This window comes from Nyctereutes procyonoides, unplaced genomic scaffold, assembly GCF_905146905.1.
Source record: "Nyctereutes procyonoides isolate TBG_1078 unplaced genomic scaffold, NYPRO_anot_genome, whole genome shotgun sequence".
NCBI lineage: Eukaryota > Metazoa > Chordata > Mammalia > Carnivora > Canidae > Nyctereutes > Nyctereutes procyonoides.
This window is the reverse complement of record NW_026575043.1, coordinates 44,531,715-44,550,273: the sequence shown is the minus strand read 5'-3', so window position 1 is coordinate 44,550,273 and position 18,559 is coordinate 44,531,715. Positions and strand designations below refer to the sequence as shown.

At 51.6% G+C, this 18,559-nt stretch overlaps 1 protein-coding gene across 1 annotated transcript in view; it reads left to right on the top strand.

The window, feature by feature from the left end:
* MYO18B (myosin XVIIIB) overlaps positions 1-18,559 on the top strand; it is a 256,494-nt gene that overhangs the window by 25,396 nt on the left and 212,539 nt on the right. The window contains 5 exon segments of the mRNA XM_055323213.1: positions 1,145-1,321; positions 5,577-5,775; positions 7,881-8,023; positions 8,869-8,969; positions 9,306-9,369. Coding sequence (XP_055179188.1) covers positions 1,145-1,321; positions 5,577-5,775; positions 7,881-8,023; positions 8,869-8,969; positions 9,306-9,369 — 684 coding nt within the window.

Genomic DNA, 18,559 nt, shown 5'->3' with positions numbered 1-18,559 from the left:
ACTCAGAGCCAAATTTGCAGCTTGTCGTTAGCTAGTGCTTAGGTTTCAATGGCCTATTATTTTGGGTATTACCTTTTCTTTTGGTTGATAAGTCCAATTATGTTTTGCATAATTTTTGTAGCACACCATAAATCTTTTTGAGATTTAGAGTATAATGATGGGAAAAACGGTCCTGTCCCAATCCTCTTCCATCTCTCACAGCCTATTATTAATCAAAAAGGTGTTTCTTCCAGAAGGTCTGTGTGGGGCTCATTCATCATTCCCCTTTCTCCACCCTCTACCCACCCTGGGCACTCTACCCCAGCTGGTGTTCAGAGTTTGCAGTAGGCCCGTGTCCCTAACAAAGAGGCTGACCCATGGGATCCCTGGGTGGCGCAGCGGTTTGGCGCCTGCCTTTGGCCCAGGGCACGATCCTGGAGACCCGGGATTGAATCCCACATCGGGCTCCCGGTGCATGGAGCCTGCTTCTCCCTCTGCCTGTGTCTCTGCCTCTCTCTCTCTCTCTGTGACTATCATAAATAAATAAAAATTAAAAAACAAAAACAAAAAACAAAGAGGCTGACCCATGAGAGAGCTCAGGCTTGACGCAAACCCCAGAGCCATAGGCCCAGAAAACTCTTTGAAGCTGGAAAGAATAGTAGGAAGCCTTTTAGAATGGATGCCCCAAGAAGCTGCTATCATCCCTTGCTTCTGGAAGGGTTTGGGCCTATTTCCAAGGGATCAATGCATGATGGGCTGACAGAGAAATGGGGTTGTTTGAGCTCCCTGGCAAGAACCGGAGAGGAGGCAACAGCCACGGGCACTTCCTCACTCTGGAACACCACCGTCCGTGTGGTGTTTGAGACCCAGGAGGCTCTCTGAATCTTGCCAAGTCTCTCAGGAGCATCGCCCTCCCGGGGCAGTGAGTTCAGGAAGGAGGACCAGCGTGAGGAGACAGGTGGCTCTCAGGATGCACGAAGGGCAAAGGAGCAGGGTACCCTTATTTCACTTGTAGGGTCCTGTTTCTCTCTCTCCAGAGTCCTTGTCTTCTGTCCTGGTGTGTGGCAAACAGCTCTCCAGGGATGGGGTCACCAGGGCTGTGCGTGTGTGTGTGTGTGTGTGTGTGTGTGTGTGGCCAGAGGACACTTTGTGTGATGCTCCACAGGCCAACCCCCCTGAGCTGGACCAGGCTGAGGACCTGGCCTCCCTGGTCAGTGTCAACGAATCGAGTGTCCTGAACACGCTTTTGCATCGCTACCGGGCCCAGCTGCCCTGTACCTTCAAGGGGCCAGACTTGATCGTCCTCCAGCCTCCAGGGCCCCCAGCACCCTCTGCAGGCAAGGTGAGTGGGATCATAGGGACAGGGCTGGGGACAGGTGCCTCGACAGACACCCGTGGGGTGTCCTCAGGGTGTGGAGGTTCCCTCTGCATCTCAGGGGAGAGAGCAGGGCAGCCAAAGCCCCCCACAAACCCACCCATCTGTGAGTAGCATCCTGCCAGATACGAGATCCGGGGCATCATGGTCACTGTGGTCATCGTGGTCATCGCGGACCACCTGACCCCCCTCGGTAGAGGGGGACGAGGAGTCACGGCTAGAAGCAGCAGGGGCCTTGGGGATGGTAACAATGCCAGCAAGTATTGAAGGAGTATCAGCCCTGTGCCCGGCCCTGCTCCAAGCCCCTGAGCAGAAGAGCTCAACGGACGCTCACGCACACCTGAAGAGACAGGGCCCCTTACTAGCTGCGTGTGACGGATGACATCTGCTGGGCCAGTCCTCAAGCTCAGCCCGGGGAGAGCGGGGCTAAGCCCGGGCCGCCAGCCTCTCTGGGCTCCGAAGCCCATGCTCACATTCGGCAGGCCCGGACACCCACAGACATGGGGACCCAGAAGTCTCCACTCTGCTCGTACTGACTCTTTTCCTGCAAAGTGTAGAAATGGCTGGGATTTTTGGTTTTTGTTTCTTTCTTTTTTTTTTTTTTTGTCAAGACAGTGACAGCAAAGGCGAGCTCTTAGCGCCACCTTGTGGTGAGACCTGCAGCCACACCCGCGCCCTCTGAGCCGGGCCCCCTGGCTGGTCCCACAGGCTGTTGACTGAGACAGGAGGGAGGGAGAGCAGGGAGGAGGACAGAGAAGCCTGTCCTTGGGGGGCTTCCGTTCTTGAGGGGGAAGACAGGCCCCCACTAGCAAAGACAACTGTGGTCTAGTAGAGCAGCTGAGCATCGGGAACACGTGAGGACGAGGTCACACCAGGTCTTTGTTATGATCCTAATGTTTCTGGCTCTTCCTCTGAGCGTGATGCCAGCTTCTGGGGGTCTTCAGAGAGGCGTGAGATGGTGTGCCCTGTGCCAGAACAGGCTCCCCCCGGCTGCTGCATGGAGGGTAGGTGGGAACGGGCTGGACTCCCCAAGACTTCTCTTCCCCACCCCTCCCCATCAGGTGCTCCCCAGCCCGTGGCCCGTCCAGCCTGGCTGTCCGCTGTGTGCACTCTCCCTTCCCTTGCTGTGAGGGCCGTGCTTCTGGGAGTGCAGCCCCAGGCCTCTGAGCCTCCCAAGAAGCTGATGGTTCCTCTTGCTCCTCATAAGCTCCTGGGAGACTTAGGACAGGCCCTAATGCTGAGCCAGATTCTCGCCGACTACTCTGGCCCGAGGCCTCCATTGCAGATCCCGGGCAGACTAACGTGCAGGTGTTGGAAGGTGCCCTGTAAGGGGGAATTTGAGTTCGGTGATGCCTCAGGCCTTGTAACCCTGGGATGGGGGTGAGGCCCCCTCAAAGCGTCCAGCTTCCCCAGCCCAAACCCGAAACCACCTTCTGCACTTTGGCTGAGTCAAGTCTGGTTCTTCAGATGGCCACCAGGTGGGAGCACAGGTCCGCGGTGAGCCTGGGCCTGGGGCCACCCTGAGATGGGTTTGGTGGGGGCCTGGGCAGGGCTGAGGGCCTCTCTCACTGGAAGTCTGGCCCACCCAGCAGCTGGGAGCTGGGCGTGTGCCTGGGGGTGTGGGGGCACGTAAGTGTGTGAGCATGGGTGTGAGAGTATGCGGTGTAGATGGGGACACCTCTGTGTGGCTGCGAGCCACGTGGTTGGGTGCATGTGCCTGTGAGCACACCCATGTGCAAGCACGTAAGGCACGTGTGCATGCCTGCACTTGTATGTGTACACAGGGGCCTGGATTAGGAGGATTCTCTTTGCCCTTCCGGCACCCCCTCCCCGAGGGGCCTGACAGATGGGATAGCCTGTTCCCTGAACTTTGGCGTTCCCAGAGTGGGAGGCGGCTCCGGGGCTCAGAACCCCAGGACCCTCTGCCTGCTGCATGTCCAGAGGCCGTCTCTAGCCAGTGCAGGGACGGAGTGGGGTGCTGGGAGGGGCTTGTCCCACCTTTGTCAGCTTTGGGGTCCTTCTGAGCCCTGTGTTCTGTGTCAGGACAGGGACTCATCATTGTGTCTGGGTGTCTTGGGCAGAAAAGGTGAAAAGGCCAGCAGAGAGCTGGGAATGGGCCTGAGCCCCAGGCCGAAGGTCCAGGCGATGGGAAGTGCCATCACACTGTGCTTTGCAGCCCTGGCCCTGCAATGGCACTGGAGGGGGCAGATGGGGTCTTGGCTGGCCCAGCGGTCGCCTGTTTGTCATGCCAGGCTCTCGGATGTCCTCCTCCAGCCAGGCCCGCTGCCTGGCCCATTTCGGTGCCTTCCCACTCACTGTTTCATCTTCCATCGGCCTGTATCCCAAAGGCCGTGCTCAGCCGACTTTCATCAAGGTCACCAGTGGTTTCCATGCTGCCAAACACAATTCCGAATGTGCCGACCTCTGGTTTCCCCTTACTTGGCCCTCAGCTGCATTTGGCCAGGCCAAGGCCCCCCCCCCCCCCCCACAGACGCTCCTTGCGTGAGCTCCAGGACTCCCCTGTCCTGGATCTCCCCCTATCCCACTGGCCCTCCCCCTCGGCCTCCTCCGCTGGTCTCCCTGACCTCGCCAAGGCCCAGTGCCCTGTCCCCACACCTCTTCTCTCCTCCTCTGTAAAGCCCACCTCCTTGGCAATCTCATGCAGGCTCAAGGCTTTAAAACGTCTCCCGTGAGATATAGTTTAATTCCCTATTTTGTTTATCATCTGCCTCTTCCAGCAGAAAGCGAGCTCCGTAGGCAGGGCTGTTTTAAGTCAGATTTATTAAGGTATAATTTACATACAGTTCGATTCAGCCTTCCCAGCTTATGGGCCTAGAATTTTCTGACCAACGCGTAGAGTTGTGTAACCAAGTCAGCCATCAATTACAGGATCGTTCCAGTTCCATGGCCCCTGAGAAGCTCTCTGGATCCTTTGTTGTCACCTTCCACTTCCATGTCCTGCTTTTGGCAGCCACTGATCTGGGCTTTGTTTTATTTTTTTGTTTTTGTTCCTATCATTGGGCCTTTTCTGAAAAGTCATATAATTGGAATCGTGCAGCCTTTGAATTGGCTTCTTCCACTTACCACCATGCATTTGGCATTGGCCCATGTGATTGCGGCGACTGGCCACTGGTTCATCTATGGAGTGCGTGCCCAGTTTGTCTACTCACTGGGTGACCGGTTGTCCTGGTTTCCCCAGGAGGGAAGGGTGTTCCGGGACAGGGGACTCCCGGTGTTACAACCAGGATGGTCGCTTACCTTCATTCACTAGTTAAAAGGCACTTGGGGCTGTTTCTAGTTTCTGGTGATTTTGAATATATTGCCAGAATATAATATATTGAATACATATCCAATAGAACCAGTGGCATGGAGGGTCTTTGGTGAACATAAAGGGTCATTGCTCTCGGGTAGGTCCTTAACATTGGGATTGCTGGGTTGTATGATGAGCGTCCGTCTCACTTATTCCCAAGAGACTGTATCATTTGAGCCTTCTTACCAGCATTGTAGGAGATGCCAGTTGCTCTGTGTCTTCACCAGAATGTGGTAGTGAGTGTTACAAAAACTTTTTCTTAACTTTTTTTTTTTTTTTTTTTTTTGCCATTCTAAGAGGTATACAATAGTATCTCCTCATGGTTGGTAGGATTTCCTTTATCCGTTTTGCATAGTGCTCTGCCCCCAGTGCCTGGAACAGTGCCTGCTACCTAGTAGACACTCAATAATTTTTTTAATTGAATGAAAAGTAAATGAATGGATGAGTGGGTGACTGAATGGAGTGGAAGACCTCAGGTATTACCTAAAACTGTTATGGCAAATACATGACACATGTACCACCAGCTACCCCATGCCTATTCTGTTTTCCTGGCAGACATCACTAATCAATCTTGCCATTTCATCCAGCTGCCTCATTCCGGGCAAGTACTATCCAATAATGAGCCAACACAAGCCTCCTGGGAGCTAAAGAGGAGACCCAGATTCAGAGTAGGCTCAAAGGCTGCCAAAGGACTCACAGTGAGTCAGGGGCAGAACTAAACCCCAAGGCTAGGCTTTGGGGTCTAGTCTAGTCTAGGCTATCCCAATTCCAGACTCCTCTGACCAGGCTGGGGTAGGATGGCAGGCAGGCATAGGGGTCAGCGCTCGAGGCTGGGGTAGGGCACTGTCTTGGGGTGCCCCCTGGGCACTGGCTGCAGTGGGAAGATTAATGCCTAGGATCATCTTCCTGCAGGTGCTCAGGGGCCGCCGGGATGGCCTGCCAGCCCACCTTGGCTCCCTGGCACAGCGGGCATACTGGGCGCTACTGAGCCAGCGGAGAGACCAGAGCATCGTGGCTCTGGGCCGCAGTGGTGCTGGGAAGACCACCTGCTGTGAGCAGGTCCTGGAGCACCTGGTGGCAATGGCAGGCAGTGTGGATGGCAGGGTCTCAGGTACAGTGGTCTCCCTGTGATGTGTGTCCGGGGTGGGTTGTGGGAGAGGGTGGGGAGAGTGGGAAGGTGTGCTGGCATTCATGGATCACCTGTGCAGACCCTGTGCTTGGTTCTGGGCAGGGCCACCTGTCCATTGGACATCCTTGTGCAAATTAGAAAAAGGTGTTCCTTCCTCAAGACATTCACAGCTATACGCAGGAAAATTATCATACACTGACATTGTTAGAGCCAAACACTTGCCTGCCACGTGCTGAGGAATCATCCTAATAAATATACTGACCTATGATTGTATGATGTAAACGATGGGCCCCTTGGAAATGGTGTCCTTGTGCAGTGCACAACCTGCTGAACTGTACAGGGGACCCAATAAGTAAAGACAGAAGGGCAGGGCCTATGCTCATGAGGAGTTGACAGCCAGAAGGGCAACCGAACTTCACATATGTGCCAAACTTGAATGCTCTGCACAAAGTGGTGGCAGAGCTGGTTAGGAGAGAGGCAGAGGGAGGGAGCTCAGAGGAGAGGAGGGGGTGGGGGGCTTCCTTGGGGAAGCGATGTTTCAGCTAGGCTTTAAAGAAAGAGTGTCAATTAATAATAATGATGATGACAATATTAATAGTAACTATAATAAATGTCTGCTGAGGACTTAGGCGCCAGTTGTATTCCAAGCATATTAACTTATTTATGATTTAAAGCAGTTCTATGAGGCAGATGTTATTCTTCAAATATCATCGATGAGACCATTAGGACTCAGTGAGGTTGACTAGCTTGCCCGAGGCCACACAGCTAATACATCCTGGAGCTGAGAGTCGAACCCAGGCCACCTGGCTCTAGAGCTCCAGGCCCTGGGCCCGTGCTCTCAATGTTTCTCTCATTGCTGCACCCCTAAGGAGGCTTTTTGGACATTTTCTCCCCCAATCACCCCCTACCATGAAATCTTATTGTCATAGATATACTATGTTCTCTTCATGCAGTGCAGGCATGTCTGTGCTTTATACGTGGGAAAGCAACATTCTCCCTACCGGCAAGAATCCGCTTTTACCCTCTTGGGGGCAATATTCTCCCCACTGAGAATTACATAGTCCCGGAAACATTGCTTTTCTAGTGATCACAATTCTAATACTAGCCACACCGCCTTTGGAGCAGGGACTAAAGGCTTTACATTATTAAAATCTTTTAGTCCTTGTGACAACCGCATGATGTAGGTACGATCATTATTATTATTTTTTAAAAATTTTATTTATTTATTCATGAGACACACACACACACACACAGAGGCAGAGACACAGGCAGAAGGAGAAGCAGGCTCCATGCAGGGAGCCCGATGTGGGCCTTGATCCCGGGACCCCAGGGTCATGCCCCTGAGCTGAAGGCAGATGCTCAACCATCCCAGTGCCCTGATGTAGGTACTATCACTACCCCCATCTTCCGATAGGGAATCAGAGGCATAGGGAGGTTGGTTTGCACATTAGGTATCCAGCAAAGGCAGAGCCATATCAAATCCCCTTAACTGTTATGGGTGCCACCGTGTCAGTGGGGTTATTCCAAAGCTCTATTGACCACCTACTCTTCCCCCGACCTATAGAAGGGGCTGGGAATGCAGCGGGGAGAGGCACCAGTCTTGGCTCACAGTTCTGCTGTGAGTACATGAGCTTGAGGGTGAGAGTCAGGATAGACTTTATCCAGGTGCCCGGCACAGTGCCTAGCACATAGTAGGTGCCCAATAAGTAGTTGTGGAGAGCCAACGGGGCTTTTCAAGGCTGCTGCTACCCCGTGAACTCCCTCAAAGCAGGTCTGAGAATGTTAACGCCTTGCCCCTCTGGATCAGATCCAGGAGGCCCCTGTCATCGGGCTGTATCTATCCTGGCCGTGCACGTCTCCTTCCTGACTCCATCCTGTTCCCCCTGCATCCTGCTTGCAGTACACAGCCAGGGCAGTGGTGGAATGTGTGTGAGTTAGTGAGTTGGGGAGGCAGCGGCGAGTCCGCTGGGGCTTGGGCCCAGATGGGCTTGGACTGGTGCAGCTGCCAGTGGGGAAGGTGGTTTCGTGAGAAGTGAGGGCTGCGGCTCCTGGGCCATGGGTGACGCCCTGCCCCCTGCCCCCAACAGTGGAGAAGATCCGAGCTACCTTCACCGTCCTCCGGGCTTTTGGCTCTGTGTCCACCAGCCATAGCTGCAGTGCCACCCGGTTTGCCATGGTGATGTCGCTGGACTTCAATGCCACGGGACGAGTCACGGCCGCTCAGCTCCAGGTGCGTGCTCTGGGTGGACAGGAGAGGAGGGCCCTTGGTCCTGCAGTATCCCCAGCCCCGGCATAGGGAGGGCCACATCTCCACCTGGGTCCCTGGGATGTGTCTAAGTGGTGGTGGCTCCCCCAGCAGTGGCCACCTCCTTCCCGGCTCGCTCAGCACCCTGGAGCATCGCCGGCCTGTCTGCACCTCTGGATGCTGCAGGGATGAAATATTCATGGGTAAACATATAGCCCAGCCTCTCATCCACTGGATCCTTACAAGCATAAGCTGATGTGAAACAGCCGCTCGCCAGCCCTCCGCGGCCAGCCGCGTGTACCCGGCACAGGGCCTGCTGGCCCCCAGTGCCCCGATGACCGTGCCGCTCCCGTTCTCGCCTCACGCATGTTTGAGCAGAAAATAGGATCAGGTTATTAGCAGGGCGGTTTGGACACTGAGCTGGGATGATATCCAGACTCAAAGAAAACTCATAGGTGCCCCCGAAGTCCCTTTTCTGTCCTGGCCCTGCAGTGCCACCAATAGTCAGCATGCGGGTCAGGTTGGTCAGCTTCTGTTCACCACGAGGGTGTCGGCCGCCGGCTCCATGCGGCTGTCATTGCCTCTGGGCACTTTCATCGGGAGAGTGTTGCCCTAGTCGAGGCCCTGGGCGGGCTCCGGGCCAGTGGGATGGGGGACGGCGCACTTTCCATACGGACCTGTCCTGGCAGAGTGCGAATCTAAGCTGTTGCTCCCCCCAAAAGTGCATCAGGGCAGAGGGGCGCCCCGATGGGGCCTCTGGGTAGCTGGCCACAGGCCCGCCGGCAGGTGTACCCCGAGGGCCCACCACGTCCCGTCCACTCCCCTTGCAGACGATGCTTTTGGAGAAGAGCCGCGTGGCCCGGCAGCCGGAAGGGGAAGGCAATTTCGAGGTTTTCTCCCAGATGCTAGCAGGGTTGGACCTGGATCTCAGGTGAGTGACAGGGTTGGCATCTTTGAACTTAGCAGGTGGCAAGGACTCATTCAGGTCCACTGTCCTGAGATTACCCTGGAGCGAGTTCACGCAGCCGGTTAGCAGAGGACCTGGAGTTAGAACCTGCTCCCTTGGGTGTAGCTTGTGATTCTTCATGCTGGGTTCTCCTGGCACTTAGGAAGGGCCGGGGAAGAGCTGCAAGTGAGGAATGTTCCAGAAAGGGGACAAGGGCCTGGGGCAGGCCCTGGAAGCCCTCTGCCGTGATGACCACTTGGTCTGCCGGGCCACTGAGGTGGGCAGCCCCTCCCTGACTTCCAGTCTCTTCTCTGCTTCCAGGACGGAGCTGTACCTTCACCAGATGGCAGACAGCAGCTCGTTCGGCATGGGTGCATGGCCTAAGGTGAGGAGGAGGTCCTTCTGGGGGGAGGGGTGTGGGTGTCTGTGTCCCCGTGGCCAGGATGGGAGCGTGATGGAGGGGCTTCCTGTGTGACTTTTCTTTTTAACCAGTGGTTGGCAAGGACTGGTCATGTGGGGGACGCAAGGGTTGCCTTTGCAGGGCCTGGCTTGTAGGGTAAGTGGGACTTGTACACATCAAGGGATTCAGGAGGTGGTATTCGTAGAGGTAAGCGTGTGGGTTCTGGGCTCAAACCCCGGCTCTGACACTTATTAGATACATGACCTCAGACCCCACCTCTCTGAACATTTGTATCCTCTCCGGTCAAGTGATGGGAATCGTAGTATCGGACTCATTGGGTCGGGGTGAGTGGTAAATGAAATGATGGGCATAAAGTGCTGAGCGCAGGTCTTGGCCTAGATCCATCAATCAGGTACTCTTAGTCAATATTATTGGTGATTCCCATGGGTAGGTACAGTCAGAGACGGCTTCCTGGAAGATGTGGTCTGTGAGTAGGACCTTGAGAGATGGTAGAGATGCTTAAAAAAGCAAGGTGTTGACTTGTTTGCTTTAAAAAAAAAATTCATTGGTTTATATTTTAACAATTGGTTTCTGAGTCGCCCACCACCCAATGCATATACCACCAGCTCCTATGCCAAGTCTGTGCTAAGTGCTGGGATTATGGTCTCCATTCACAAATTTTTACTCTATCAGGAGAGAGGGATATGGGCACTGATGCAGTCATGTGAGATACAAATGTGCCAGACGTTGCCCAAGATGCTGTGGGCATCAGAGGATAGTTTAAAGAGCTTCTTAGCTACAGGGACATTTGACAGGGTTTGAGGAATGAATAGGAGTTCACCACGTAGGGGAGGATAGATCATTTCCATGCCAAAGCCTTTTAACAAAGATACAGTTTGGGAAACAAATAGTGCTGGAATAATGGGGAATTCTTGTGTCAAAAACGTATTTCAATCCACAACCTCACACCATACACAGAAATGAATAAGGAATGGATTATAGGCCCAAATGTAAAACTTAAAGCCATAATATTTCTAGAAGAAAACGAGGGAGGGGGATCCCTGGGTGGCTCAGCAGTTTAGCGCCTGCCTTTGGCCTCCCGCATTGGGCTCCCTGCATGGAGCCTGCTTCTCCCTCTGCCTGTGTCTCTGCCTCTCTCTCTCACTCTCTGTGTCTCTCATTGATAAATAAATAAAATCTTAAAAAAAAAAAACGAGGGAAAGATTTCTCTTGGCTTTGTTTTGGGCTAAGGTTTCTTAGATGGGCCACTAAACACACAGTCCTCTTTGAAAGGCACTGTTAATATGAAAATACACACCACAGACCAGGAAAAAATATTCTCAAATCACATATCTGATAAAGCATTTGAATCCAGAATATTATGGACGACTATCCAAACACATAAATACAACCTGACCAAAGAGATGGGCAAAAGGTCTCAACCTACACTTTGCCAAGGAAGACACACGGATGGTTGGTACGCACGTGAAAATATGCTCCACATCATTAGTCTTTAAAGAAATTCAAATTAAAACCACTACGATGTCACTACACCATCACTGGAACGTCTGGGTTTTAAAAGACTGATCATGCCAAGTGCTGGTGAGAATTTGGGGCAGCTGGAACTCTCACACGCCACTGGCAAGGATGTAAAACAGTACAGCTGTTTGTGAAAACGGTCTCTTAAAAAAGTGAAACCTACACTTTCTGTATGATACACTGGTCTACTCTTAGGTATTTATACAGGAAAATAAAAGTGCGTGTCCAGACAAAGGTTGTGACCTGACAGTTCTTGGCAAGTTTTCTTTAAAATAAGATTTTATTTATTTCTTCATGAAAGACACACAGAGAGAGGCAGAGACAGGGGGAGCCTGATGCAGGACTCGATCCCAGGACCCCGGGATCACACCCTGAGTCAAAGGCAGATGCTCAACCACTGAGCCACCCAGGTACCCCCAGTTCTTGGCAGTTTTACTTGCAATAGCCCAAACCTAACAACTAACTACCTGCGTGTCTAAAAACAGGTGAGTGGCTGTGGAGTATCGATAAAGATAGTATCCTAGTCAGCTGTAAAAATGAAGGAGCAACTAGCATATCCAAGGAGATGATGGCTCTCGAAATCATCATGCTGATAAAAATCTCTGATGAAAGAGAGAATAACTGTATGACCCCATGTATGTGAAACTTTCCAAATTGCAGACCGGCTGCCAGTGACAGAAGACAGGATGGGGGTTGCCTGGGCACTGGGTGGGGGTGGGCGGGGGAGGGGGAGAAAGAATGATAAAAGGGAACTTTTGGGGTGGCGATGGGTATGGTCATTGTCTTTATTGCGGCGATAGCTTATCAGATTATACCTTTTAAAAAAATTTTTATTTATTCATGAGAGACACACAGAGAGAGGCAGAGACACAGGCAGAGGGAGAAGCAGGCTCCGATGCGGGACTCGATCCCAGGACCCCGGGATCATGACCTGAGCTGAAGGCAGACGCTCAGCCACTGAGCCACCCAGGTGCCCAGATTATACCTTTTAAAGATGAGTAGTTGATCTTTTGTCGATGACATTGTAATGGCCTCTCCAGAGTGACGCGTCCAGCAGGTCTGGGCAGGGCCTGGGGATCTGCATTCCTCACCAGTTCCCAGGTGATGCTGCTGCTCTTGGCCCAGGGGCCGCCCTCTCTAAGAACCGCTGACATGGGCTCATTTCTGCAGTAGGTAGAAATGGTGCAGCTGTTCCTTCTTTAAATTCTGGGGGCTAACCCTCTCTTCTTCTGATACCCCGTGTCCCTGGCAGGCATTCCAGAGTGGGGTTTTCTCCCACACACTTTCTCCCCACAGTTGGGGAACCGTTAGGACCCCAGACCTTGACCATGACAGCGCAGGATGAGAGGCTATCCCAGCACTGGGGTTTCCCAGGAATTTTGGCCTAGTGGATCCATCTGCAAGAGGGCTGTTTTTGAGGAGAAGAGCCTGAGCCCCGTCCTTGTGAACTCTCTCCAGCCTGACTTTTTTGTTACAGTCTGCACACAGGAATGGGTCACAGTGGGAATCCGTGTCAGGCAGGCTTTTGAAGTAGATTTCTTTTTTGTGTATGTTTGTGGGGGGTGTTTTCTTTAGGCCAGCTGATTTGCGGGAACTGGTGGGGTGTTCCTTTGTTCTCTCTCTCTGCTACCTGGCAGGTATCCAGGGAAGCTTTTCTCAGTGTTCTACGAACAAAAATAAAGTCTGAAAGCTCACTGGTCTTTGATCCCAGCCAGAGCTAGTTTTCTGGGGTTGGGTGGTCCCGGTACTGTCTCAGTAGGGGAATTGGGTGGTCAGGAAATACCCCCAAGGATGGGAGTTGCTAAGTACAAGCTCCCAAAGCTGCCAGATTGAGCACGCAAAAATATAGGATGTCCAGGACTTCCATCTTGTAATGGAGCTAATGTACAGCGTGGTGACTCTAGTTCATAATGGTGCTTATGGCATACTTCAAATTTCCTAGGAGAGTGGGATCTTAAGTGTTCTCACCACACACAAAAAATAGTAACTATGTGAAGTGATGGATGTATTCATTAACTTCATCGTGGCAATCATTTCAGAATGTGTACTTATATCACATCATCACATGGTACACCTAAAAATATGCAATTTTTATCTGTCACTTATAACTCAGTAAAATTAAAAAACAAAAAACAAAAAAACAAAACCAAAAAACCACCCCCACGGGATGCCCAGTTGCACTTGAAATTCAGATAAACACGGAGTAATTTTTTTAGAATAATGATGCCTTAAATATTGCATGGGCAGGCCTGGAGTGTTGGAGTCCTATCAGAGAAGGCTGCCTGGAGGAGGTGAGCCTGAGAGTCAAGTGAGGCCAGCATTCCTGCTCCACCAGATATTGAGGGGAAATATATTTACACGACAACATTACCCACCATTTATCAGAGATTCAAATTGAACTATAGGTCTTGCATTTCATCTGGCAGTTCTATAGCCCACTTCATCCCTGGCTGAGCCATCTTCCTCCTCCTCCTAGCCAGTCCCGCAGGCTTGGATCACCTCTGACTTCATCTGTAACCGAGGTTTTCATTGTTCCCTGAAAATTCACTGATGACAGTGGTTAAGAAATGAGTTCTGGGGACGCCTGGGTGGCTCAGCGGTTGAGTGTCTTCCTTCAGCTCAGGTCATGATCCCGGGGTCCTGGGATCGAGTCCCACATCAGCTCTCTGCAGGGAGCCTGCTTCTCCCTCTGCCTGTATCTTCCCCGCCCCCCCCCCCGCCGTGTCTCTCATGAATAAATAAAATAAAATAAATAATAAAATAAAATAAAATAAATAAAATAAAATAAATAAAAGGGTTCTGGAGTTTGACAAATCCAGGTTCAGATTCCAGTACCGGATGGGTGGCCCTAAGCTGGGTGACTTCATTTCCCTGTGCCTCAGTTTCCTCAATGGTAAAACTGGGTGTTCATAGTCCTCCTTGTGCCCAGGTTAAGTGAGATAAAGTCCATCAAGTGCTTGGACGCTCAGCATTTATTATGATGATTATGATTTGTTATTATTACTCACCATTACCTTGTATGGCAGCACTGGACCAGCTGGGTTGGGCAAGGCCTCAGCGGTCCACGAGACCCCCAGTCCAGGCCTCTCGGCAGTACACACCTTGTTTTTTGTCTCATTGGCTTTATCTCTCTCCTCAAGTTTATATTTTTATTTTTTTTTTATTTTTTTTTTTTAAATTTTTTTTTTTAATTTTTATTTATTTATGATAGAGAGAGAGAGAGAGAGGCAGAGACACAGGCAGAGGGAGAAGCAGGCTCCATGCACCGGGAGCCCGATGTGGGATTCAATCCTGGGTCTCCAGGATCGCGCCCTGGGCCAAAGGCAGGCGCCAAACCGCTGCGCCACCCAAGGATCCCAAGTTTATATTTTTAATATAACATTTACTTTTTGGGACACCCTGGCAGGTTCAGTAGATGGAGCATGTGGCTCTTGATCTCAGCATTGTGAGTTTGAGCCCTACGTTGGATGTAGAGATTAAATAAATATATATACATATAATACTTGTTTTTTCAAAATTAATTCATGCACACTTCCTTTTTTTTTAAGATTTTATTTATTTATTCATGAGAGATATGAGACACACAGAGAGAGGCAGAGACACAGGCAGAGGGAGAAGCAGGCTCCACTCAAGGAGCCCAACGTGGGACTCGATCCCAGGTCTTCAGAATCAGGCCCTGGGCCGAAGGCAGCGCTAAACCACTGAGCCACCCAGGTTGCCGCCATGCACACTTTCTGTGAAAAAATCAGAAAAAAGCATAGAGACAAAACCAAAATGAAATCACATGCACTCACATAAACCAAAACACAGACACCCATAACTTGGCCAGCCTGAGACATCCATTGGTAACGTGTTTACAGATCTGCTCTCAGCACTTTTTCTATGAATATTTTATATAGTTCATAACAAACTGGATGTCATCAAAACTTTCACAAACAGTATCCTTAATGACTAGGCATTCAGAGGCGAGTCAGGATTCCCCGAAGATTTCCCCGCTGTTGTCCATTTACTGAAAAGGTTCTAAAGCCATCTTGTAGTTCTTAATAATGAGATGATAAACATCTTTGTGCATCCATCCTGGGCATCCGGCTCAGTGTTACTGTCCCTGCTTCCCAGCCCTCTGGGGAGAGGCCTCCGGCTAATGTTTGTGTGTGGTGTGTGTGTGTGTGTGTGTGTGTATGAGCTCATTGATAACAACAATCTCTCATCATGTTTGCTTGCTAATTGTCTGTCTCCCCACCATCCTAAGGTCCAAGAAGATGGGGGACCTCAGTGTCCTGTTCACTGCTTGTATATTTTACAAGGCCTTGCCCTGAGCCCAGCATACAGCAAGTGCTCAATAAATGTTTGTTGAGTGAATAAATGAACGAACGAGCAGCCCCACTCACCATAACTGGGCTAATATTGTGTCTTTTCAATTTTCTAAATTTCACTGTGATTTTAGTTCTGGTAGACAGAACTTTATTAATTGCACTTTAATTTATCCCACTATGCATTTAAAGGCATTTCCTGGGGGCCTTGGGGATCTCATGTCTCTCATTGGATCCATTGCCTGTGTCCTGGGAGCTGGGGTGGTTGCTGGGAATCACGGAAGGGCCCAGAGAAGGGAATTTGAGAGTTTGGGGCCCTCCTTCTTCAGCCAGCCTAGCCTCTGGGGTCTGCGAACATGGGGTTTAGTAGCACCGTGGGCCTGGCACAGTGGGTGGATAAACTATCTCAGCATTAATGGCTGTGATTCAGGGACATTAAGTGACATCCCATTGACATTCACTCATCAGTGGACATTTACTGATCTCATTGTGTCCCAGGCACTGGCACAGAGATAGCTCAGCTGGGTCTCTGTCACAAAGGACTCATGGCTTTGAAGGCAGGTGGAGGCCTCCATGAGGCCATATTAGCAGATAATTCGAAGCCAGAATGACAGGTGCTTGAACAGAGGTGCGCGTAGGCTGAGGCCAGGCTGGGAGGGATGGAGGCGTATCAAGGAGGGCTGCCCGGAGGAGGTGAGCATGAGCTGGTCTGCTGGTGCATGGAGTGAAGTCAGACAGGTGCAGCGAGGCCAATATTCCTCCTCCACTGGGCGCCTGATGCAAAGGGGAAGGGGAAGAGCAGTAAACAGGGCAGCGTGGCTGCAGAGCACTGGATGAGGCTGGAGCAGGGCCCGGGGCGAGAAATCGGGCCGGTGCTGGTCCCCCGGTGGCCTCCGCCTCCGCTCGCTGACTGGCAGTCCCACATCCTGTCCCTGCACTGTGCCCTTGCTGCCTGCCACTTTCAGCTTTTAAATGGAACTTATTTGAGATCTGCCAGGGCACCAGGACACATTTGAAATCACAAAGCTTTCATATTATTTTCTTCTTCTCTGTAATTTATTTTTCTGCAACCTAGCCTGATTTTTTTTTTTAAAGTGCCCAGCAGCGGTGATAATAATAATCATCTTTGCCTCCCAGCAGTTTGCTTCTGGCCGTTACCTTCCAGGCTTTGGCCCGAGGCGCATTTATTTTTTATGACCCAATTGTCAACTGTGGAGGAATGGTCTCCCAATGGGAAGTTGGGGGATCATGCACTCTTGCCAGGGGCTCTGCTCAGAGCCTTCTCTTCTCTAATCCTCTGAATGATCCTTTGAGCAAAGGGATTATTATCACATCTGTTTTTCAGCAGCAGTAACCAGGCTCAGAGAGGTAGAGTTACTTGCCTAAGAGCACACAGCTTGGCAGTGGCAGGGGCAGGGTTGGACCTGACCCTAAATTTGGCACTATTGTCCATCCCACTCTGTTACTTCAATCCTGTATCACAGCTGAAGATCATGTGCGCTGGGGTCTGGCCCACTGGGCCCTCTTGGGTCGCTTCCTCTTTTTTTTTTTTTTTAAGATTTTATTTATTCATGAGGGACACAAAGAGAGAGGCAGAGATATACGCAGAGGGAGAAGCAGGCTCCCTGCAGGGAGCCCGATGTGGGACTCGATCCCAGGACCATGGGACCTCGCCTGAGCCTAAGGCAGATGCTCAACCGTTGAGCCACCCAAACGTCTTTTTTGGCCTCAGTGTTTGCACCTGTGGAATGGGTAGAGCCATACCCAGCTCCTTGGTTGGCTCCCAGGATTGGAGACCCAGTAGAGTATTTGGCAAGTAGTGATTTGCCTCCTCCCCAGGTGGGTGGCTTTTGCTTCAGTTTCCTCCTCTGTCCGTTGGAGAGACTCACACCCACCATATAGAGTAAAAGTACCCCATGTGGTATAGTAGGTGCTCAGCTAATGTTTGCCCTTCTCGCTCCTTAAACAGACTCTCAGTGCCCAGGTAGGATGCAAATTGGTCAGATCGAGAGCATGGGGAGAGCTGCCCAGGCATGAGGAGGTCCAGGCTCTGGGCTGACACCTTCCTGCCCTCCCCACGTTCTCTATGAGCTTCACCCACCTGTGTGGGCACCGATGTTCTTTGCAAGTGAAGTGAGTCAATGTTCAGCATTTTCCTCCCAGAGCCGGCTTCAGGGAGGAGGATGCTCACGTGCCAGTCTCCCGCCGGCCAGCGAGTCCTCCAGCACCATGGACTCCTTCAGAGAGCAGACAGCCCTGCATCACCATCCGCAGGGTTCTCTGCACCCAGTGCACCATGCTCCCCAGCCCCGCATCCTTCTGTGTGGAGACAGACTCTTCCTGCACCCCCAAGACCCTCAGCACCCACGTCTCCTTGCTCATTCTGTTTGCCTCATGTGCCACTACTTCCAGGAAGCCTCTGACCCTCCCCAGAGTCTCCCAGCCCCCTCTCCCCACCCCTGCACTCACTCCGGCTGTCATTCTGTTGGCACATCTGTCCCCCTCATTGGACTGGGAGCCTCTCAAGGACAGGGCCATGCCTGCTTTGCTTTCCATGGAGGGCCGGGCATGCCCTTGGGCAGCAGTAGGGAAAGGTGTCCCGGAAAGCGGAACAGCCTAAGTAACGACGTGGCCGGAGCAGACGCTGTGGTGCACGGAGATCAGCATTTATCCAGCACCACTGTGTGCCGGGCACGATGCCAGGTGCTTTACATACGACTCATTTATTCCTCACAGCGGCCCTGGAGGAAGGTAGGCGATGATTTCCATCCTACAGAAGTGGAAACTGAGTCCCAGCACAAGGCCAAGAGATCTGTGCAGAGTCATCGTGCTGGGGACTGTGGAGTTGAGGGAACGTCCAGCTCTGCCCGACTCCAAATCCAAACCTGGCCTCTCTCTGTAGGAATCTCCTGGGTGCTCTAAGCACAGCCCAGTCTAATGTGGAGACAGCATTTTGGATTTTTTCTTTTTCACTAAATTATCTGCAGTCTTGGGTTGACCTTGAGTCTTTGATTGCCTCAGATAAACCCCGGGCATTGTGTGAGTTGGCTTTTTTTCCGTTAATTTTTTTTTTTTTAAATCGAGGTGAGACATAAAGCGTATAAAGTGCTCTCATTCTCAGCCTCCAACTCAGTGATGATTATGTTCTTAACCACACCTGCAGCCACAGCCCAGATCAACGCCTGGAACATTCCTCATTCTGACACAGGCTCCCTCAAGTCTCTTGGCCATCAGACGTGTCTCCCTGGCCCCTGGCCCGAAGTCATCAACCTGACTTGTCTCGCTGTGGGTTAGCTTGACCCATGCTTGAATCTCGCAGAAAGGGG